This window comes from Penicillium canariense, assembly GCF_028826845.1.
Source record: "Penicillium canariense strain IBT 26290 chromosome Unknown utg000001l_segment0_segment0, whole genome shotgun sequence".
Classification (NCBI taxonomy): Eukaryota; Fungi; Ascomycota; class Eurotiomycetes; order Eurotiales; family Aspergillaceae; genus Penicillium; species Penicillium canariense.
Genome location: NW_026622728.1, coordinates 7,607,182 through 7,629,609, shown reverse-complemented (window position 1 = coordinate 7,629,609; position 22,428 = coordinate 7,607,182). Strand labels below are relative to the sequence as shown.

Here is a 22,428-nt window from a genome sequence, read left to right as displayed (position 1 = left end):
CCCGAGGGTCGATATTCGACGGAGCGGGTGCGAAAACGGTATTAGTTACAAGGTAGTAACGAAAACGTGGAGATAGAGAATCAAAGGAACGTCGCTGGGGGAGGGATATCATGCAAAAACTTGGGAGGTGGGAAAGAAATCCACATGATTACAAAGGAGATAGACAGCCAAATGGGAGAAAAATCGCACGAAAAGAAGAGCAGACAAGCAGCAGTAGGCCTATCAGTTGCCCGGTCCCACACCAGTACTCGGTCTGGTATTCGGCATGGAGGGACCCTCGCTCGGCACAACACCGACCTTAGGATCTGGGATTTGAATGTCAAGGGACATGTACGCGGTGCGGCGCAGACTCCAGATGTGGACTCCGTCCTTGGCACCTACTTCACGGTTCCATTTCTCGAGCCAGGTCTCGACATGTTGCAATTGGCCCTTGATCCCCGGGGCGTTCATGTCATCCCAAACCCAGCCGGTCAGGAGGCCAATTGCCCCGTCGAACAAATTTCGCAAGCTGAACGGGTCAAAGGCCTTGACGAGACCGTTGTTGACTGTGGAAATCACTTTCCGGAACTCTTGCTCTGGCAGTAATGGGTCCAAAATCTCGGGGTACAGGTTGGAAAAAGTCGGCGCCAAATCGCCCTTGATCATCCAGTCGCGGCGGATTCGAATGACTCGTGTTGTGAGGTATTCCTGCGAACCGATGGGAACGTGTGGGTTGAAGTGAGGGTAACATGGGTGCGCGGGGCCCCAAGCCAATTCATCGGCGACATCAGGGGCCTGGCCGGTGTTCGAGGGGACGGATGCGATCTGCGATTGTGATCGGAGCGACGTTTGTGACTGGGCATGGCGCGGTCGGTCATCATCACGGCGGCGAGTACCATCTTGCGCGAGGTACACTTCCTCTGGCGGCCGCAGGTTCTCGACATCCCTCGCCGCACTCCCGGCAAATGCTGCCGCCATCTCCGTTGGGGACAATTGCTCGCTGCGCCGGTATCGCGGGGGTAAAGCAATGCTGGTGCGCCCGCTCTCGGTTTCCCCCTGACTATGCTCGACGATCAGGCTGGTCGGAGAGGTCGGAGAAGGCGTGAGGCGACTGCGCCGGCGCTCGGGGACGCTGAGAAGAGGGTAGGCGTCGCGCTGAGGGCCCAGGGGGAGGCTCTCGTCGGATCGGTGGGCGGGCGGAACGGTGACGGGGGTGATGCGAGGGACGTGATTGACAGGGTTGGCGAGGCGGACGGCAGGCGGGCGGAGAATGGCAGGGAACGACGACGGGCCCGTGAGGGGGACGCACTGTCGTCGCGGTGCGCTGAATGACGAAGTCGCCTCCACGGGGGCGCCGCTGGCTCCACGAGGTCCTAAGGAATGCTGGAAATGCTGGCCACGCGCGAGGAAGCGAGACGAGTTGATTTCAGCTTCCCTCCGAGGACGAGGACTCGCGAAGAACGCCGTTTTGAGAATAAACAAAGGGAATTCCCGGACGAGAAGGAAAACGGTAGCTAAGGGAGCGTGCCGTGGTCGGAGGTCGGAGGTCGGGGCGGGAGGGAGCTGGAGATCGGCGCTGGAAAAGCCTCCTGGGAAAGGAACGAGTGTCGAAGAGAGGTCAATCTCGACCAGATAATGGAGGGAGAGTTAGAAAGAGCGAAAAGAAGCAAAGAATAGTGAAGAGATCCAAGAATGAACAATGGCTTGCTGGATCTCACAAGGACGTCCTGGATCGTAAGGCTCAAATTTTCGAGGCTTGACTAGTCACAAATTGCAAAAACCCTCGGAGATCCGCTTGGCAGACACAAAAAAAGAACAGCCTCGCCGCAGACTGATCGATGATCTGGATCTAAGCCACCGTAATGAATGATAAGTCGCACCGAAATAACCGGGAAAATAGGGCTAGGGGAAGCATTTTATCTACAACAGAACCTGTAATGAACGCCAAGGCTCTCCGACAACCCCTCTCCAGCTCGAATACGACCAGTCGAGTGCCCCAGTTTCACTGTGATTAATCCATTGCCCTCCCTTGTTTCATGAGATCGCCCCGGGTACGCAAGTGATCTCCTGGCCGCCAGCAGATCACGATGCACGGAGATCATCCAACGTACATACCGGAAATGGAAATGCGGGTGCTCCTTGTCTGTCAAGTCCTGAAAGTCCGTAAAAGTCACAACAGCGGAATCCTCTTCCTTTCGTGATATTGTCTCTCTACAGATAGCTCCTGGTTATATCGCCGGAACAGGAGATATAGAAATTGATTAAAAAAGAATAATAAAAAAGGTGCAGGCTTACACCACGAGGACCACGATCACGCTCATCAGGGCTACGCTGATATAGAACGCTCGGAATCCTGTCGCATATTGCGGCGCCACAATCTGGCCGACACCGTAGGACGCAAAAATTATTACCTATAGAACATTGCTTGCTAGTAGCCCGCCCGAACTGAAGACATTTGGTTGGCATACTCTGCCAACGGCTATTTTGGTTAAGGCTCCAATATTCGAAGAAACAACACTCATGCACATGATGTATGGAATGGTGTTGACATTGAGGAAGAGCAAAAGTATGTTACTTACTACATAACGAGCCAAGGTCTTTTGAGCAAGGGGGTGCTCTTGACCATGAGATATTAGCCAGTGATCGCAAATAGCATATCTTCGATCTGCCAATCACCACAATAGCGTTGGCTATAATCAAGTCCTTTAAAGCACAAATTGAGTACCGACTGCGAAATGACTCCAGCGATGACATTGGAAATAAGCTGGCTAGTATTCAGGGAAGGATAAGGCCCTGTACAGCCCTGTGGTCCGAATCTCCCATGCCAGACAGTATGAGAGTACCCGCCATAGCGATTCGACTGAGTACTTACCGCAGTCACGCTACTATCCTATGGAAGCGTCTCAGAAGAATTGCACTGTCATTCTCCCCTCCTGTACTTTCCCATCCTGCATAAGCGCCATCATTTCATTGATATCCTCGAGCTGGAACTTTCTCGGATTGATTTTGGGATAAATCCCCTTGCGCTGCGAGAACTCCAAGCACCGAGTAGCCCCGAGTTGACCAGCCACCTTAGCTCCGATAATCCTATTGAACATCAGAGCGGTATCTGCAGTGGTTAAAGGGTACCAACCTAAATGACTTAGTTGCTACTAGCCCCAGGTTCAGCGGCAACGGCTCCTGCGGTATGCCGACAACCATCAACCGGCCGTCGGGCCTCAAAATCGAGATCGCCGTTTGATACGCCGGGACCGAACCCGAGGTAACAACCACCGCATCGATGAGCCGGCCACTATTCATAGCTGCAACCTGCGCTCGAACATCCTGAGGCTGCAAACCGCGTGTGTTCAGAATCCCATCTGCGCTCCCGCCAGCTTTGACACCTTCCAACTGCCCATCATGCACATCCAGCGCCAAAACCCTCGCCCCAAGCGCGTGCGCATACTTTGTCGCGACCTCGCCCAACCCACCCACACCCACAATCGCAACTGTTTCCCACGGCTTAATCTTCGCCCGCTCCAGTGCATCCCAGACGGTGATTCCGGCACAAAAGATTGGCGACAACTGCGCTGGGGTCACACCGCTCGTCTCTGGTATGACAACGGCAGTCGCCGCATCGACCAGAGCATACTCTGCGAAATACCCAGCGCTCGTAATGCCCTTCATGGTGATTTTCGGACAGTGCTGCGGCCCGATGATTTTGCACTCCCAGCACTCGAGGCACATATCCTGCCAGAGTGGAGCGCCGATGCGGTCCCCGGGTTTTACGCTGAAGGATGCTGCATCGGGGCCGAGGGCTTCGACTACGGATATGGCTTCATGGCCAATAATCTGTGGTAGCAGCGCGTAACTGCTGTTTCCGGCAGTTACCAAGAGATCTGAGTGGCAGAGGGAGGCCACTTGCACCCTCACAAGGAGATTTCGACCAGTCGGTGTTGGGACTGGGACCTCCTCGACGACGAGGGGCTTGCCTGCCTATCATTGTTTGAAGAACGTTATAACAGACTCAATAGCTATTCGCTAGTGGCGGACAGAATCATTCAAGCATGGGTAATCTGTTTTAGAACGGACCAATTTTTTTCGAGCTAGGGGAGGGTAGGAATTGGCAGGATACCTCTTTGCAGATAGCAGCTTTCATCATATTAGGCGCCATGGTTATGGTGGAGTATGGTAGTTCAAGCCTCGGGGATTTGAAGACAGGATTCCACCACGGAGGGGCTTTTCAAAGTCCAGTCTCACTGGCTTTATATATCGTCCTGAGGTGGTAGCGGGATATTTATGCAACTACGCAGTGATCAGTCTCACCCAAAGAGACGGTAACATACCCCGCCCCGACACACGTAGGGAAGTACCCCATTTGTCACCAAGATTCATTTCATCTTCGAGAGAATCCTTTTGCTCGATCTCCCGACTCAGTGAGACCTCCACCCCCGCAGTGGGGTGGATTTTTCTCCGCATATCTCGGGTAGAGCGGGTGGGACTGACGAATTCGAAGCAGCGGTTTGATCAGACGGATCCGAGATAGGCCTCGGAATGGGACTGTAGGTAGATTGGAAGTGGAGGTGATGCATCGGCCGCACAGTGCCTAGCTCTTGGCGGAATTGATTCTGACATATGCTTGCAGAAGATTAGTTATGCAGTGTCGGGTAGCGGACCTATATATAGTTTTGGACGCGTCGACATCCAAGGCGTGCAAAGCCAACTCTGTTGCTTCAGCAACAGTCCGAAGTTATTTGTTTAGAAAAAAATAGGAGAGAAAAAGCCCAATATAATAAAAGCATGCGATTGAAATCGACAGTGGTATCTTCATAGTAAAAGTACAGGTCCAGTAGACACATAGAATAAACAGATGGTAGTACAGTGCTCAACAACCGAACCAAAAGCAGTTGCAACGAGAGCAGGTCCATGTACAGCATATAAAACAACCCAAAATCAAGAGAGAAGACAGGAGGTAAACCGAACATAAGACGAATTATTCACATAGCCAGATGCGAAACCCCAATAAAAACGATCCACGCGGAGGAAAAGCGAAAAACGAAAGAGAGATGGACATCAACAAGTATGGTAGCAAAGCCCAAAGAAAATGGTAATACATGATTGTTTCTTGCAACAGGGATCGAGGGGTGGGAAAGAACAAGGAAAAGAAAAGGGAAATATGGGCATATAATACAGGCGTTAAGAGCGCAAGGAAACGGGAAGAGCGATAATTATTGTCGTCGCAGGCTGACACGTCCCTCTTCCACCAGGGAGTGCCATCGGCGCCCGACGTCCACGCAATTGCGGTGTCCCACCTGGCGCGCACACTCATCCCATTCTTGTTGGGAGAGACGGAATTTTTCTAGAACAACCTCGATCAGGCGCTGGTCTTCTTCAGCAGTCCAATCATTCAAGAAAGCCGCAGACGGCTCATCCGGCTTTTCGATAGAGGGGAGGACAGAGTCCGGATCGATGGACGTGACAGGGGCTGGTTCTTGCACGCGCGGAACCATCTGCCGGCCCGCGGGAGAGGGAGGTGACTGTGTAAAGGGTGGAGAGTGTAGGGAATAGAAGTCTGTCGAGGAAAGGCCGAGTGGCAGTTCATAGGGGACATGCCGACGGCGTTTAGGTGTAGAGATAGGGCGGCCAAAGTCTGCATCGCTGTCGTCATCCTGCCACTCCGTGCGGCGGCGCTTGTTCGCGCCGCGCGCGGGCGCGGAGGGCGGCGGCGGCGGTGTGGATGCAAGTTTGGTCGGGGGAGGAGTTGGCTGCGGCGATGCAGGCCGTGCGGTTTTGCGCGTGCGCGGCGAGCGACGCGCTTGAGTGATGGGTAGTGGACTCTGGAGGCGCTGCGGCTTGGGGGTGCGGCGCGGCGACGGCGCTGGTGAACCGTTCAGGAGAGACTGGAGCGCACGGCAGGTGCCCAGGAGGCCGTTGCCAGAAGGGTAGCCCCGATCGGACGGGGGAGGTGTCGTGAAGAGGCGACTAGGAGCGAAGCGAGACGACCGGCGCACGTCGCATGGAATGGCGGAAGGGAGCAGCATGGTGGCGCAAGAGGTATATACGTTCTGACGGCGCGAATGCGAGGCTCGAAGAGGGTTGAAAGAGATTTGAGAGAGTGGTGAAGTCGGTGGTGGAGTTTGCGCTGCGATCGCGCCAGGTGGATTTGTGCGCGAAATGCGCCGGAGGTGGTTGCAAAGCGCGATGATGGAGTTGGGAAGAAAAGAACGAGAGGACGAGACGGTCGCTGGGATGCGCTTCAATTTCCACCCGATCCGAAGGCAAAGCGATGGGTGGGGTGGTTATTATGGGGGGGGGGGGGGTTGTTTGTTGAGCGAGTGTTTTAGGGAGGAAAGAAGTTTGGCGGGGGGCGGCCGATAAAAGAAAATTGGGTGCCCGCAAACGGTCAAGCGAACATCCGGAATGTCAAGCTGGGCTCCACTCTTTACTGACGGGACAAAGCGTAGCGGGGGTGGGAATGTTTGAAGACTGCGAGTGCTATTATTGCCAGGGTGGCGAAGGTGAAGAGTTGAAGAAGAGAGAGAAGAGCAAAAGAGTGAAAAAATAGACTCCAAACGAATGAAGAGTCACCTGCGTGTTTCCCTAGGCAGAAATCAGGGACGAGTCGGACAACGAGTGACGACGATGAACCACACCTCAACCACGCCCTCTTCCTCTCTTTTATTCTACAGAAGGGCTCTCGACTGCTCTTGCAATTCTACTGACCCCTCGTTGATCAGCTCTGCTCGTGGCCTTTCCCAGTGAAACAGCGAGAAAAGGAGGGAGACCGAGGGATGCAGGACGCAAGGCCTGCGATCACCGGCAGGGGAGCACGAGGTGACTCGGGCCCCCTGAAACGTTGCAATTCAGGAGACTAAGGCGAACTAAAGCTCACCAGGGACTTAGACGATTTCCTCAAGGGCGTCCGTCATTACTTTTCCCAATGCGGTTGGCGACCCGCGACCCGTTGTCTCCATTGGGATTATTGTATCAACTATATGCTTTGTACAGCTATGGCCCGCCCGAGAGATCATTAGCGATATCATGATGACTGCATCCCGCAGCAATCCCCAGTGATGCAATGCCTATGACGTGCATCCTGCTTCCCGCGCCGAACCGTCCATGATACTGCCCATGATACTGCCTAGGCCACGCAGAAGAGCTAAAGAAGAGTAGTTCGAGTCATCTTGTGCTGCTGGGTCCCGTGGTGGCCCGACGCGTTTTAATAACTCTCGGGTGCGCGTCCAGGCCCCCTCAGCCTTCGTCCTGTCCTGCGGCCCTGCTCCCCAGCCCTGGAGGGTTGGTGACCCTGCCCATAGCAGCCCTCGAGAAGGAGATACTGGTATGTAGACCTGATTCACAATCCCCTTTCTGCAACTCAACCGCAGTTGAGATCACAATGGCCGAGGCCGACGCGATCGTTACGTATTCGAGTTTGACGCGCCTCCGTCGCGCGGCTCGCGCGCGCGGAGGACGCGTGACGCGGCAGCCAATTAGCGGACAGGCACCACGTGCCGATTGGTCAGCTCGTGGGCTCTCCGTAGAGCGTACGGAGTACATCGCACGGAGTACTTGCCAGTGTACGGGCAAATACCAGAGAGACCGATTTAATCGCTAGGAAGGAACCCTCTGTGTGCCTAGAAAGGACCACGAACCTTCGGGAAATAAGTGTGGACCCTGCGTTCGATCTCCCCAAGGTTCCGAGAAACCAATTCCAATCTCTCCCTCCTTCCTGAAGGTTGCATACGGTATAGAATATAACCCCTCCTAAGGCCATTGCGCCGAGCATGTGGCCCTGCAAGTAATATCGACATACCGATTCTTCCGCCTTGAACCCACCTTTGGCGTTCCTAGAAGAACCCTTCATCTGGGATCGTAGGTGTTGTTGACTCAGTGACCCGCTCTATAGTCCTTGCATCCTGCAGGGCCCGTTGCCCTGGCAAGATGTGACAAGACCCCAGATCCGACAATCAGACTCGTGCTGCCGCTTTATCTTGCATTATCCTACTGCACTGCTTGTATCTCGCTTTGTGGGGTGCAGACGGCCTCCTCCCCGGCGGCTCCATTGCTCAACGTCCAATGAATCAACCGAATATCAACAACTATATTCAAAAGTACATCTGAGGCTTCCTTTTTCTTGTACCCCATTGATTCAAAATTAGTCATCAGTTCTTCTTGCTACGTGAAACAAAAGGGGTCCCACCCTCCTACTTTCTACCACCCAGGACCATCCTCTAGTCACCCTTCAAGACAAACAAAGGGATCTCCCCTCCTCTCCACTCCCTGTGGCTGAGTGTGGCAGGCTCAGTTAACCTGTGTACCCCTCTCACCCCTCATCCCCCCCAGCCCCAATTGTCCAACCCATCGCACGCAAGGGATACGCAACATCACGACTATCTCTCCCGCTAAGTCTAGGATAGGCCCATACAAGGTTCATCTCGGGACACGGGGATGCACAACATCATCGGCTGCAGCTGATCCGATATTTTTACTCTACTTTCCTTGATTGTTGCCCCGGGCGCTCGATAAGCTACGCATGGGCAGATTGCGCACCGTGACTGCGGGTCATCCTCATCCCTGCAGTCACCCATGCAAGACATTTCTGCCCGCAGCAGGCACAAGCGCAGATTGTTTGTCTCCCGCGGTGTGGCCCTTCGTGCGTAGGTGTGGCTGGGACAGCCCGTTGTACCTCCAACCGTAGCCCTTCTAGGGCTGAACCTCTCCTTTGAAGGGAAATATACCCTTCAGGTTTCACACTCCCGCCTTCATAAGCGACTTCATCTGACGCCGGTCCTGTCTGTCCCTGACAAGGATCGTGGCTTGCTCTATAGCCCCCCATGTCTCATTCAGTATATCCGGATGGGGAAAGACTGCATTTATGGGGAGGATGACGAGAGATCGGACGGGTGATCACTCTGGCTTGGAGGAACAGCTCTGCCCTGTTCGTGGGGCTAGCTGCTTTAAGTAGATTAACCAGTGTATGGTTTGTTTATTGTTGACGGCCCCATGGAAGTGGGACTGTGGCCAGTTTCTGAGACTGTCTTGGTTGACTGTGACCAGATATCCACCCAGTCTCGTTCCGCTCTGTCTATTTTGCACTATGAAAGCCATTACTGCAACCTCCCCTTAGCCTTCGTGGTTTGTTCAACGATCGAAGCCTCTTCTGTGTGGACAGCCCTTGTTGATCTGCCCTGCTCAAGTTCCCAACAAGATGATGGGGCTAAATAGGGACTTCATCGAACTCACTTATCCACCAGTTTCCTCACTGGCCTCCTCTCTGAGACTCTCCACCGAGTGTGGATGGGATCGGCAGTTTCCTCCCTCCCTCTCTTGAGAAAGGCACCCCTCCCCTCTTGCTCTGCTCCTCTTCCTTGGTCCAAACAGACATCTGATCACCCGTCCTTGATCACACGCCGCACTCCTGCAGCCCTTGACTGTAGCCAATCCGGGACCCCTCTTGGCTTCTAGGGAGGAGCAATTCATTGTGCATCAACGAGAAGGCACCATCGTCTTTCACAGCCCCGTTGCATTCTGTGGCCAGTGGCCAATTGGCTGTCTTTATCCCCGCTAAATTCGTATGTGATCAAGGGCGTCTTACATCCCCCTTTGTGTTTGCCACTGTGGATAACACATGGACACACTATTGATGACCAACTCTGCCTTCATTGTGGCGGTTAAAGTGGATTTCAAGTGGCCTGTACAGTGTTTGCCTTATATACAGTAGTATTCAAAACCAGATTTACCTCCACACTCTTCGACTTTAACTCCCGAACCCCAATTTGAAACACAGATATGGTATATCCGTCGATCCCCTTGTTCCTAACATAGAGACTGAATTTTACATGACGCGGGTGGGACCTTGTCTATTGTAAGTGATAGGAAACTGCTATACCACTTCACCCCTCTTCTCTTCCCTAAGTAACAGGCTTCTTCTGTTGAATAACATCTGACCGACACACTACACTAGGCTTGCAATATGGCCCCGAGACTTGTCCCCTTAGGGCTATATCTTATCCGTGATATAATAGAGAGCCAGTCACTAACCATAGCTCAAATGGCCGAAGAAGCCCGAATTTAGCAAGGTCACGATTATAAATATTCGCAGAAACCTACGGTAGTTTGGCACCATCCACGCACTGCCAACTCGTATAGGTTGGGAACTAACCGTAATACCTCTGTGCCCCCTCCTTCAATCCTATGGTCCCCAAGCAGGCTTTCAACACTCGTTCCTCTTAAATGCCACGTTAGACCTTGCAAAATGGTTCCCAGACTTCTCCCGTCAAAGCTGCATCTCGTCCGCGATATTATAGAGAGCCAGTCGCTTACCACATCTCAAATGGCCGAAGACGCTGAATACAGCCACCCTACGATTATAAATATTCGGAGAAACTGAAGTGTCCACGTACCCCCAACTCAAATAGGATGGAAAGCGTCAGCGCGGGGTTGGATGGCTGCGCATTTCTATCCCTCCTATCCACAAGTACGGGAAACTTTAGATCCAGATTATCTCAGGTCAGTTGTAGTCTCCGACAAACTCTCGCTGTCTTAATAATTTGTTCTGCCACCTCTTCGGCGGCTTTCACTACCGTAGGTTCGTGCCCATGCGCCAGCGAGGCTATATAAGGCCTTCGTTTGCCCGCTTCGCGCACAAAATCAAGTCTTCTGCCTATTCCTCTGCCTGTTCTAGTTGCTTCTAGCCGTTCTCTGCTGCACGAGATAGTCAATCAGAGCTAATATTATGTACTTTAGTCTTCGCTCCACATGGTTACGATTCTACCTGCCCTGTCTGGGTTTGTGATGAGCACTTTTCAACTACGGACTGTAGATGTAGCTCTTTAATGAGCGTGAGTGAATATAATCATGCGGTGGGGGGTTGGCCTGTTAGTAACGATCGATCTAATTCGGGCATTCTGTTAGAAATGGAATTTTGTATTGCCTATGTATAATTGATCTGTTGATGAGTTAACATGGATTGGCTTGACTCAGTTGCTCTATCTGGTGCACACTGGGAATGGACCCTCTCAAACCCTCTGCGCCGCCAATTCTGCTTGGATTCCGGTGACAGAGGCAGTAGCGTCGGGCGACGCCTCCGCGTTGTCCGACTGTCGCATAAACTGCACCTTGAACTCAATGCTAAAGCGTCCACGGGGAAACGTCCAATTGCGATATTCACGCCAGGGCCGGTAGCTGAAGGACAGGAAGCATCGCACGAGGAACAGAGCCAAGTGAATCAGTCTAGATGTCCAGTGGGCGTTAATATGTAATAATAAGAAGAGCAGAGAGGAAATTTTCGAAATGACTGACCCGAACACCACAGCCAACCCGGATACGACCTGGGCGATACGGATAAACCATAGGGGTATATCTGCGTCCCAGGCGGAGCCGTCGAGGCCCAAATTCGATAGACCAATACCGATTGATAACACGGCGATGGCGAGGTCCAGGATCAGGTTCAACCAGAGCCAGATAGGTCGGTTCCAGAGATACAGACGAGCCAGATTAAGGAACGAGATCAATCCGGCAGCCAGGAGCTGTTGTCGCTGTGATTAGTGGCCTACTTTCCTGGTAAGGAGTATATATTTGCGTGACATCAAAACATACCGTCCACAAGAGGGTAACTAGGGTACCCTCTGGTGCCCAGGGCATGATATTCCCGAATCGGGCAAGAAATATAAATATGATGGTCAGGTCTAGAACAAGGATGAAGACCGCGAGTAGTGCCGAGCTCCACGTCAAAATGAAGATGGTTTTGGTGCATCGTTGTTGATGTCTTTCCACAATGGGAGTGTATCGCTCATCATTCGGGGATCCTAATTCATCGGCTGTAGGGTCCAACAGCAGCGGGGTATCTTCAGTGGTTCGAGACATTACATCAATAATGGGATGAAGAGGGCAACGTGGCAATGTTGATGGGAAGAGAGTCGAGATGGCAGTTTTCGGGTTATCATGACTAACCTACCTAGGTAAAGGTCGCGGCATGACTCCAGTCACCAACTAAGGCGCCAACAGGGTAAGCACTAGCTCGATCACCGTTCCGGGATATACTGTCAAGTGAAGACTACGTACCTATAATGAGACGATAAAGATGTATAGCAAAAGAGTAGGATAGAGGGGGGATTATGCCAGATTGTTAGGATTGCCCCTTTGTTTGTTCTCTTTGCATAGAAGATTTTATCAAATTCCAAAGCAAATTACGGTATTATAACAATAACTTATCCATCGTTACTGGGGAATACAATACAGTCTAACAGGGATCACTAGGGGATGGCTAAAATTAGACTAGTGTGTTTCAAGCTAGGGTTCGGGAATGAAAGTCTGAGTGATTTCGAATACTACTGTAGAGTATTCTCGAGCTGAGTAGATACTTGATTTCTCGGCCTGTACCCGACACCACGCTAATCCGTATGAGTGAACTTGAAAAATAACTCTGCTGTAGCTTGGACGTGTTGTGGTATAGAACGTATTGGACGAGGGGATATTTTGTAACTACGGACTTCTTCAGCATCCGCTTATCCCTGCACTGGTTTTGTACAGTACAGTACAGTTCATAATTCTCGTAAGAGGATAGGACAGTCTGGAACGTACGGTACATAGCATGTACAAAGGGAGCAAAAGAGCCGCGTTCAGCAATTTTGGATTTCATGACGTCAGATACTGGGGCTAGACAGTATATAGATCTATCCCCACTTCTCTCTTTCTAAACTGCTCTTAAGTCACTGCCGGCTAGCTCACGAACAACCTACTACATTAATATGAAGGAAACTGTATTGGTCATCGGTGGAACAGGTGCCCAGGGGGTGCCCGTTGTCAAATGTGCGCTGAAAATGTCATCTCACGACAGCTTCTAACTTATTCGCAAGCTCTGGCCACTGACTCCAAATATAACGTCCACGTCCTCACAAGAAGCGCGTCCTCGAAAGAGGCCAAGTACCTAGCATCACTACCAAGCGTATCGATTTTGGAAGGAAACACATACGATGAAACTACTCTCCGCCAAGCCTTTAAAGACATAACCTGCGTCTTCGTCAACACCAACGGCTTCGCCATCGGCGAAAAAGCGGAGATCTACTGGGGCATCAGGCTCTATGAGCTAGCTCGAGAATTTCAAGTCAAGCACTTCGTCTACGCCGGTCTGGAATACGGTTCTAAGCTTGGCAACTTCAATCATAAGTACAGATGTGGTCATCTAGATGGGAAGGGCAAAGTCGTGGACTTCATCTCTGCACAGCCGACATCGCCTATGGCCTGGTCTGTTTTGACATCTTGCATGTATATGGAGGCTCTGACGGAATTTCTGCGCCCGTTCCCTGATCCTACAGATCCGGACATCTTGATTTTTGCGGCTCCTCTTGGGGAAGGGAAGTGCCCACTTATCTATCTGGAGGATTATGGAGCATATGCAAGATGGATTTTCGATAACCCGGCTCGGAGCAATGGGCTCGTGTTGCATGTTGCGACTGAGGATATCCGGTGGGAAGATCTCGCATCTGCATTTTCACAAGTCACGGGTCAAAAGGCCGTGTATAAGGACGTGAGCTTGGAGGAGTATTTCAAGCTTGGCATCCTTGATCCGGATGCGATAGTTGGTCATTCGACTGATCAAGATGACTCGACTTTACTCACTTATCGGGAGAACTTTTCGGGGTTCTGGAATACCTGGAAGGACAATTTGACTAAGAGGGACTACCAATTGTTGGATACAATTCTGCCCACAAGAGTGAAGTCCGTAAAAGAATGGATGGAAAAGACAGGTTACAGTGGAAAGTATACGTCGCTGCTGAAGGACCGCCGGGACAAGGCTCGGAAGTAGTCAAAAAGCGAGTGGTGTGGGAATTTGCACTTCGGTGGTATTATGCTTCGTCGTCGGCCGACACGAGTAAGGGGTGTTGTGACATTTCCAAATTACCGAGCATTGCTGCGAATATTGATAACTGAGGCTTACTACTTTCCTGATTAGCTTAGCAATATATCACGAATTATCTGAAGCTTGGAGAAAGGGAATCTTAGCGCCATTTTGCGGACGGGCAGAGAGGCAAGATTCAGGTTGCTAGCGGTGGAAAGCCTACGAGGGAACGAGCGATGAGGCGCATCGACGTGTTGAGCTCTCAATTCTACCGTTAACAGTTGATTAGAGGCCTTACACGGGTCTCGAGCCTTCAAAGTATGCGAATAACCCGCAGCATACCCCAGGCCTAAAGTTAGGGCTTTAGCGCAGCCTAGACTTAACATTCATCGAGATGGTGCGCGGGGCAGAGGGGGGCGTGTTCGATTTCTTGCAGTGACTAGTGACACCAAGGACAATCCCCGCACCACTGTAGCCTATATCTTCAGCCTATAACGCCTTCCTTTAAAGGCAAAGCAGCGTTCAAAGACCACACTTGGCACTGTAACCTCAGCCCTTACCTTGCCAAGTCCCGTCGGGGTTCCGCCTGCATTGTTGGCCTCGGACACTCGCCGGGCCTATGAAGCTGCTTCCTCCTCTGCCAAGGGCTGCCCGCCTCTTGGCAGATCCCTTGGGGCCCTGCCAATCACGCATCATTGTACTTTATGAACGCGTGCTTCACATGGACCCTGAAAGGCCGAAGAATAGGTATAAGAACACCCTTCCCACCATTGGCCCCGAATGGTTATTCATTCGTGAAGTACTTGACTATGAAGTGGCATTTTCTTATATACCATCTGTCCGTGGCCTTAGCTGGTCGGGCGAAGCCCCTGGTCTCACCGGTATGTGCGCATGGTGTATGCCATAATTATCAGGTAATCTGACCTAATAGGATGAATTTCCCTCCATGATTCGGTTGGAAGACCTCCTAAAGGGGACTCAACAGCTTGAGGATTTCGCTTATTCGTATCCTGAGCGCAACCGTGTCTTTGGCAGCGCAGCACATAACGATACCGTTGACTTCCTCTATCGCGAGTTGAAGAGGACCGGCTACTATCATGTGTGGAAGCAACCACAGGTGCACACATGGACCAAGGCAGAGTCCTCTCTGATGGTCGACGGCGAGTCGATTGAAGTGGCTGCCATGACATACAGTCCCAGCGTTGATGTTACCGCAGAACTGGCAGTGGTCTCAAACCTCGGATGCAGTGCGACGGACTACCCGAATGACGTGGCTGGTAGAGTCGCCCTAGTCAAGCGTGGAGAATGTACTTTCGCAGACAAGTCGGTGCTGGCCGCAGCCGCCAATGCAGCCGCAGTACTTGTCTATAACAACGTTGCAGGGGCTCTTAGTGGAACGCTGGGCGGAGTATCCAGTGACCATGGATCTTTTTCCGCTATTGCGGGAATCTCTGATGCTGACGGCGAGACCCTACTCAGTGCGGCAGCGAAGGGCGTGGTGACCGTGTCTCTTGAGATCGACAGCAAAATCGAGAATCGCACTACATTTAACGTGATTGCAGAGACCAAAAGCGGTGATCACAATAACGTCGTCTCATTGGGAGGCCACACAGACTCAGTCGAAGCAGGCCCGGGCATCAACGATGACGGCTCGGGAATCATCAGTAATCTTGTGGTCGCACGGGCGTTGACACGATTCGCCGTCCAGAATGCCGTGAGATTTTGCTTCTGGACGGGGGAGGAGTTTGGCCTGCTGGGTAGCGAGTTCTACACCTCACAGCTGGACTCTGATGAACTAGCAAAAATCAAGCTGTACCTCAACTTTGATATGATCGCCTCGCCCAACTACGCGCTCATGATCTATGATGGCGACGGAGACGCCTTCAACCAGACTGGACCAGCGGGCTCTGCCCAGATCGAGGGTTTGTTTCAGGACTATTTTACTTCGAAGAATCTACCGTATATTCCAACCGCCTTCGATGGCCGATCCGACTACGACGGTTTCATCTCTCGTGGAATCCCTGCAGGTGGGCTTTTCACTGGTGCTGAAGGCATCAAGAGCAATGCAGAGGCAAAATTGTTCGGTGGCCAAGCGAACATCTCCTACGATGTGAATTATCATGCTGCTGGAGATAACTTCACCAATCTCAACCATGAGGCATTCCTGATCAATTCCAGGGCTACAGCTTTCGCCGTCGCAACATACGCCAATAGCCTTGCTTCAATACCTCCCCGGAGTAAAACACCCGCCAGGCGAGAGGTCAAGAAAAGAGCACCTCGGTCGCATGCCTACACGAAGAACACCGGATGTTTCCATTCTCAGGTCGAAAAGTAACACGTTTGCTCCGTTGCAGATCGCCAATGTTGATATGAAGTGACATCCGATTCAACCCAGCTTTTACTGATCAATTACAATTGTCGTCTCCGGCGAGTATATTTCATATTCTGCCAAATACAGGCTTTGGGATTTTCGTAACCAAGAATTGAGAGTGTAGTTGTATGATTCTGTGGAGAGTTCAAGTTCCCGTGCCTTCTCTGTACAGAGACGAGACATGAGTCATGCACGACGTTACGTATTTAGAGTAAAGTACTGTACATAGAACAGTACATTGATATCGCTGTCCAGGGCTATTCGTAATGAAGCATCATAAGTCTTAGCATTGGGGTTTGAGAGGCAGTCGAAGAGTGTAGGTAGTGACACCGTTCTCCGAAAGTACCGGACAATCCCATAGAATCTTGGCGGAGGGGGTTACAATCTGTTCCATTCTTTGGAGTGCGGATTAAACCTTTTAAATTCTTCTAATAATGCTTCTAGGTAGTGTGGTAAAAGCTCTCGATAACAAGATATATCATACACATAATCCATGTTAGCCGTATTAATAGTTCCGGTCATCTGGGGCTCTTTCACCATTATCGCCCCGTGTCCCCACATAATCAGGTCATTAAGTACCATCAACGCGCGATAATAAATCCGTAGTCCTCAACTAGAGCATTTGGCTCAACGAGCCCCCACTTGGGCCATAGATGCATCGCTTCCGCTTGCCTGTCACGAGGTTGCACACTTCTTCATACACTTCGTCGTACGCGTCGGTCTCATCTTTGATCTCCTGATGTGTAGCAGGTGCCTGCGCAGGACGAATGGAAGGCAAGTGACTGCTTCGGGGGGATAGAAAGAGGTTTTGTCTGCTGGTCTCGTTAACCAAAGCAGAATCATCCCGTGGGACCTGCTTTCCTCCATGGGGTACTTGCAGGCTATTCTCGTCACTTCTCGGAACACTGGCTGTACCAGAGGATGTCACGTACAGAACATGTCTTTCTAGTTGCTCACGTTTGACCTGGCTGACGAATTTGACCTCATCATCTGCTGTACCTTGTGAACGGACTTTTTGGAACCCTTTCGGTTCCTTTGGCGGTGTTCGATCTGTTGCGACGAGGGACGAATGATTTGACGCATTTGCTGTGGGTGCGAATCTTGAGATAACAGGCGATACCAATGGCCTCATCTCTCCAGGTGAAATGTTTTCCGAAGAGCTTTCGGATACATGGTCAACATCGGCGAAGCGGGCGCATTCGTTGGGCGGCCAACCGGATGCAAATTCCGGTGGCACTCGTTGACTGGCAGGAGGACCCTTAAAGCTTGCAAGATCGACGATGACAGGTTCACTGGAGCTTCTCGGATTCCAACTTTGAATTGAGCGTTTGTATATTTCTTCATACCGACTTTTGCATTCTGGGTCGGTAAACCAGCTATGCCGGAGCGCGTGTTTCACGTCCATTCGCTGGGTTTCATCCCGAACAAGCAAACGGCGAATGAAGTCTTTTGGTCGTGAGCTAATCTCAAGTTTCCTCATTTCAGATTCCAGATTCATGAGATCCTTTGATGTGGACCGGCATGGGTCATCAAATGGAGTATTCCCGATTAGTAAAACAGCAGTCACGCAGCCCAGGGACCACATATCAACAGCTTTGGTGTAGCCATTTTTGTTGGTGGGATGCAATTCTCTATCTCGAAGTATCAGTCGAGAAGCTTCGACACCAGGCCAAGAATCTACTCACGGCGCACAGTATTCAAGTGTCCCGACAACGCTCGTCATTCGCTGGACTGACTGGTTTACCAGTCTTGCGCATCCAAAATCAGTCAATACAACCCTGCCACCGATTTCAAGTGAGGTCATAAGAACGTTGTCCGGTTTTACATCCCGGTGCACGATATCTCGGTCATGGAGGTACTCCAAGGCAAGCAAGATTTGGCGGATGATCATTGCAGCAGTGGTATCTTCGAGTTGGCCACCTTTGTATCGGAGGAAAGAGAAAAGGTCGCCACAAGTCACAAGTTCGGTGAACATGTAACTAGATCATTCAGTAAAGAGGTAATTGCCAGTCAAGTGTTCATTTGGGACTGACATTGTATTGCTTGATTGAATAACCTTTTGAGTGGTGATGATGTTCGGCTAAGAATTCCCTCAGCCTCGTATGTTCGCAAGGTTCCGTTTGATGAGATATAGTACTCACATGAGATAGCTCTGCCAGAAGGAGCGACTCCCGCCGATGCATAGTCATTTTTTCCCGAACGATGTTTTCCTTCAGACGATTCTTGCGTGTTGTTGTTATGGCCTTGGCTTGGGCAGCTTTCGCAGCGAAGAATTTGGACTTCTGTTCTCCGCCCATATCCGCCTGGAGTGTAGCTTTAATAGCCTGGAGATCGACAACCTTGCAAGCAAACTGCTGACCGGTATCCACCTTAAAGGCCATGTGCACCCTCCCATAAGCACCAGAGCCAAGCAGGCGCTGCGTGATGACATAGCTGTCGTTGAACTCCTAGAAAAACAGAACCATGAGCATAGGCCAGAGGCAGGTCAATGATCCGGAGGACTGACATGCATTTCGAGTTGCTGCAGGTAAGAAAACCCGTTCTCTTGGGTAATCTCAGAAGACTGGAACCGAACATGAATCCCGACTGCTACCCCAAGGACATCGCCATCACTCAACAAGAAGCTGCCGTTCATTTTACCCATCGGGTAATTATTCCACAAGGTCCCGTTTAGTGACAGGTCCTGCGCATACACAAGTGGAGGTATGTCCTGTGGATTGTCTTGATCGAAAAGGATGGTGTAGATGCGAACGTGCTTGTTCGAGACGAAAGGATTCTGGATCTGGAACTGACTGGTAGAAAAATGGTTACTGGTCAACTTCAACAAAAACTACAATCGATGGAGTCTCTGGTACCAGCTTCCTAGGGCTCTCCCGATGTAGACCTCATTGTTGCTGTAGACGTCCAGCGGCTGACTGGTCTCGTTAGTGGTAGAGTTCCATAGGGTCAAAGTGCCGACACGAAATCCAGGATCCCTCAATTGAGGGCAAGAAGAGAGACTAGGCTCCATTTCTGCTGTTGAGACCCGAACAGCGTGTGGTTATGCAAGAGAGGGGGTTGATGAAGATGAGAGATGCGATGCCACAACTCCTCCCATCACGGAAGGGCATGTGATTGATATTTACTCAACGCGTTCTAAGTTTATTCGACAGGCATCGTCACTCTAACCAAGTGGGATATTCATTTCGAAGGATAACTTCTCAGCAACCATCCTAGACTCGATGTAAGTGACGGCTGAAAGGACCAAAGAATATCCAGCAAGGGGATCATTTACTGCCCCTGCATCCTACGAAAGCGCTCTTCTGCAGCCCTCGCACGCCGCTCTCTTTCTAGTCTCATCCTCATCTCTGGCGTCATTCCACGCGTCTCTTCGTCACGCTTCTCCGCCGCTGTCTTCTCCACAGTTCCGAGGGTCCGACCACCAGGCTTGCTTGATGCCTGCTGGGCCGCTCTCTCGGCCTCTTCCTTCTTCAGACGTTCCAAGTCAGCCTTGCGTCGGATGGTCTCCTCTTCTGCTGCCTCTTTCCGCTCCCTTTCGGCTCGACTATCTGCATCTGCCTTGGAAACGGCAGACGGGACCTTCGCTGCGTTCCAATCCCATTTCAATTCGCCGAGTTCATGCCGGGCCACGCGGAACGCGTCGCGAGTGGGGCGGTCTCCAGAAAGCTCAAATGGCGTGCGGCCTTCGTTGTTTACAACGGTCGGATCCGAGTTGGCTCGGGTAAGGAGGGCGGAGATGACAGCAGGGGCGTTGTTGTTAGCAGCAAGATGAAGAGGCGTAGGACAACGGGAGTTTTGAGGCGAGTCGGTGGGCTGGAAGGTGAATGACGATGGTATTGAGTTATTGGAGATGTAAGACATAAGCGCCGGAACCTTTGAGCGCCGGATGAGAGCTTGGATCTGCGATGTGTGCAGTTGCGCAGCCTCCTCCTCCTTGGACAGCCTCGGCTCTCGGGGTTGCGGGCGCGGTGTTGAGGGCTTAGACTCTTCTTTGCCTTTTGACTCTGCCGCTGCAGAAGCCAGCGCAGCTTCGTCAATTTCACTGACCTTTACACGAGTCAGCTCTTTGAAACACCGCATGAGCTCGCCCTGGGTGGCTCGGCGGGTGTTGAAGGGGAACCCTCGCAGCCGATGGTCATTCTGCTTGAGAACCTGCCCCTCATATTTCTCAAATAGAATCCTCCTATTTGTATTTCCTGTGGCTCGAACGAACAATAACTCTGCACTGTCTATCATCTGTCGCCAATCCGCGAGGAGCTCGCGAATGTCTTTCTCTAGCGCAGCTTCGTTGTAGCGACGAAGGCTAGAACCCGCCGAGTGGGCAGCTCCTCGAGATGCGTCACTGGCAGATTGAGAGCCACCTTGCTTCCGTCGTGTGGTGTATCGATGAAACGTCTTGTGTGCAATGACTCGCGCCTGTCTCTCCTCCACGCCACCCTGCTTGCGGTGGATCTCGGGCGCCAGCGACACCAGCATCGCCGCGAAGTGGCCACCGCCAATCATGCACATGAAAATGTGTGGGCTGGAAGCGGAGGGGTCTTGATCAGCTTGCGAATTATTTGTGCGCGCCTTGACGGGGACCAGTTGCTTCTTTCGCAGCGAATCAACCAAATGAACAGGTGCTTCCTGCTCAATGTTCGAGAAGATCGCCCTATAGATTCCCAACGACTTGTTGGGCGGGAGAGCTGAGCTCGATAGCCAGAACAGGGGATTCTTTGCCGAGCTTTCCCTGGCGGTCGTTGTTGCCTCCTCATTCGCCTCGGACAGCTTCGCTTGCCTTTTCAGCAAAGCTGTAAGCGTCGTGTCGGCATTTTCATCGGCCTCCCCCTCTGACTCAGATGACTCGGACCCAGATATAGATTCATCCAGCTCTCCAATTGCCTTGTTGAACTGATTCTCATCGAGAGGTGCGTTCCCACGAAGTTGGGCTTTGATGTTGTATCGGTGGTGATCGGAGCGGACGTGGCTGCGTTGCTCCTGCACATTGTGGTATGTGACTCTGCAGAGAGAGCATAGTGTCGTTGTTGCGATCGCGGCTTCTTGCGCTGCAATCTCCGAATCTTTGGGCGTCGGCTCGGGGCTCTGTTCGGCGACAGGCTGATTCGCAGTTTTTGCGCTTAGGGTTGCAAGAAGCTCCCGCGGAAGATCATAAACTGCGCAAGTTAGGGAACATCCATAATTAATGAGCGAAAGGAGAGATGTGCACCATAAAGCGGCCTTTTCAGAAGCTCCTCCACGCGATTGGAATCCCCCATAATGGCCGGGTGTCAACGAATGGACTGTGGAATGTCGGCTGCCCTTCCAGATGACGCTGATAAGCGGGCCCTTACCGCCTTAAGAAGGCGGGCGGCAACTGCGATAGCTTCTCGAGAATGTGAATGCGGCTCGTCTGTCCCCACTCCACTTCTCGTTGTACCCTTAAGATGTTCATTCTGAGTCATATTTATTCTAGAATGTTTAATCAACCTCGATCGTTCTCTGTTTACGGGTGTACGCTAAATCTAGGAGTGGCTGTGGCTCGCAACCTCAAGCAACGCTATGACGAACATAGTGCCCGCTCTGACTCACAGTGGGCCCTGGTTGAGGCGATGCACAAGCCATGAATAGTAAGAGCAATAGAACCAGACAAGAGAATAAAAAAGTACTCTAGGTCACATGACGGCTGTGCTGGGGTTATGCTCAAGATTTGCCCATAGGAGTAAGATGAAATGCCCTGAAATGAAGGAACGGAGTAAAAGGGGTTACAAACCGTAGGTCTGCTCAAGCCTGACTTTGAGCGCTGACAGCGCTGCGAGAAACACACTCAAATTCCGCGCCAAGGCGAGAGCGCGCGTTTCCAGTTCTCGCCATAGACCTGGGGGGGTGCGAGGTATTAGGAAATGCACGAGACCCAAGGACTTTGTGGAGAGGTATTCTGCTTTTTGGGCTTGGGTGTCTTCTTCGAAGTAGATGACTCCCAGAACGAATCATTTCGCCTCGACTTGTAATTACGCGGTATCCACAAATGTGAGGGCGGCCAATAATCTTCGGGGTCCTACAAAACTCATGCCAACCGCTTGTCCTACATTGACTTAGACGTAACACACAAGTCAATAGTTAAAGTATAGCAAGGCAAAGTAAGCTATCAGACACATTGATTATCGATAGCGTCGAAATATGTGGTGTGGTAACTTACCACTAAGAACAGGCTTATTCATCAAGCGCCTACTTTCCTTATATTTTTGTATGTAATTCTGGTTTACACGAAAACTCAGGCGTT

General features: G+C 51.5%; 10 protein-coding genes across 10 annotated transcripts; 3 read left to right on the top strand and 7 right to left on the bottom strand.

Moving 5' to 3' along the window:
• Positions 1-222: 222 nt before the first annotated feature.
• N7482_002634 (ERF4 family protein) lies at positions 223-957 on the bottom strand (the record flags this gene model as incomplete). Its single annotated transcript, XM_056684759.1, has 1 exon — positions 223-957. One exon carries the CDS (start codon positions 955-957, stop codon positions 223-225), a length of 735 nt encoding a protein of 244 aa, XP_056548365.1.
• Positions 945-1,311, top strand: N7482_002633 (uncharacterized protein; the record flags this gene model as incomplete). Its single annotated transcript, XM_056684758.1, has 2 exons — positions 945-998; positions 1,057-1,311. The coding sequence occupies 2 exons, from the start codon at positions 945-947 to the stop codon at positions 1,309-1,311; spliced, it is 309 nt and encodes a 102-aa protein (XP_056548364.1).
• A 959-nt stretch (positions 1,312-2,270) lies between these two features.
• On the bottom strand, positions 2,271-2,507 carry N7482_002632 (pantothenate transporter; the record flags this gene model as incomplete). The annotated part of the gene is made up of 2 exons (XM_056684757.1): positions 2,271-2,390; positions 2,448-2,507. 2 exons carry the CDS (start codon positions 2,505-2,507, stop codon positions 2,271-2,273), a joined length of 180 nt encoding a protein of 59 aa, XP_056548363.1.
• Positions 2,508-3,066: 559 nt separating this feature from the next.
• Positions 3,067-4,132, bottom strand: N7482_002631 (uncharacterized protein; the record flags this gene model as incomplete). Its single annotated transcript, XM_056684756.1, has 2 exons — positions 3,067-3,954; positions 4,094-4,132. The coding sequence occupies 2 exons, from the start codon at positions 4,130-4,132 to the stop codon at positions 3,067-3,069; spliced, it is 927 nt and encodes a 308-aa protein (XP_056548362.1).
• A 1,054-nt stretch (positions 4,133-5,186) lies between these two features.
• N7482_002630 (uncharacterized protein) lies at positions 5,187-5,999 on the bottom strand (the record flags this gene model as incomplete). The annotated part of the gene is made up of 1 exon (XM_056684755.1): positions 5,187-5,999. One exon carries the CDS (start codon positions 5,997-5,999, stop codon positions 5,187-5,189), a length of 813 nt encoding a protein of 270 aa, XP_056548361.1.
• A 4,977-nt stretch (positions 6,000-10,976) lies between these two features.
• N7482_002629 (uncharacterized protein) lies at positions 10,977-11,823 on the bottom strand (the record flags this gene model as incomplete). The annotated part of the gene is made up of 3 exons (XM_056684754.1): positions 10,977-11,190; positions 11,260-11,486; positions 11,557-11,823. 3 exons carry the CDS (start codon positions 11,821-11,823, stop codon positions 10,977-10,979), a joined length of 708 nt encoding a protein of 235 aa, XP_056548360.1.
• Positions 11,824-12,707: 884 nt separating this feature from the next.
• On the top strand, positions 12,708-13,765 carry N7482_002628 (NmrA/HSCARG family protein; the record flags this gene model as incomplete). The annotated part of the gene is made up of 2 exons (XM_056684753.1): positions 12,708-12,768; positions 12,816-13,765. The coding sequence occupies 2 exons, from the start codon at positions 12,708-12,710 to the stop codon at positions 13,763-13,765; spliced, it is 1,011 nt and encodes a 336-aa protein (XP_056548359.1).
• An 842-nt stretch (positions 13,766-14,607) lies between these two features.
• N7482_002627 (M28 family metallopeptidase) lies at positions 14,608-16,133 on the top strand (the record flags this gene model as incomplete). The annotated part of the gene is made up of 2 exons (XM_056684752.1): positions 14,608-14,679; positions 14,730-16,133. The coding sequence occupies 2 exons, from the start codon at positions 14,608-14,610 to the stop codon at positions 16,131-16,133; spliced, it is 1,476 nt and encodes a 491-aa protein (XP_056548358.1).
• A 649-nt stretch (positions 16,134-16,782) lies between these two features.
• On the bottom strand, positions 16,783-19,179 carry N7482_002626 (uncharacterized protein; the record flags this gene model as incomplete). Its single annotated transcript, XM_056684751.1, has 6 exons — positions 16,783-17,800; positions 17,855-18,148; positions 18,203-18,249; positions 18,311-18,616; positions 18,676-18,961; positions 19,025-19,179. The coding sequence occupies 6 exons, from the start codon at positions 19,177-19,179 to the stop codon at positions 16,783-16,785; spliced, it is 2,106 nt and encodes a 701-aa protein (XP_056548357.1).
• Positions 19,180-19,439: 260 nt separating this feature from the next.
• N7482_002625 (putative C2H2 finger and ankyrin domain protein) lies at positions 19,440-21,424 on the bottom strand (the record flags this gene model as incomplete). Its single annotated transcript, XM_056684750.1, has 2 exons — positions 19,440-21,322; positions 21,376-21,424. 2 exons carry the CDS (start codon positions 21,422-21,424, stop codon positions 19,440-19,442), a joined length of 1,932 nt encoding a protein of 643 aa, XP_056548356.1.
• Between the last annotated feature and the right edge of the window lie 1,004 nt (positions 21,425-22,428).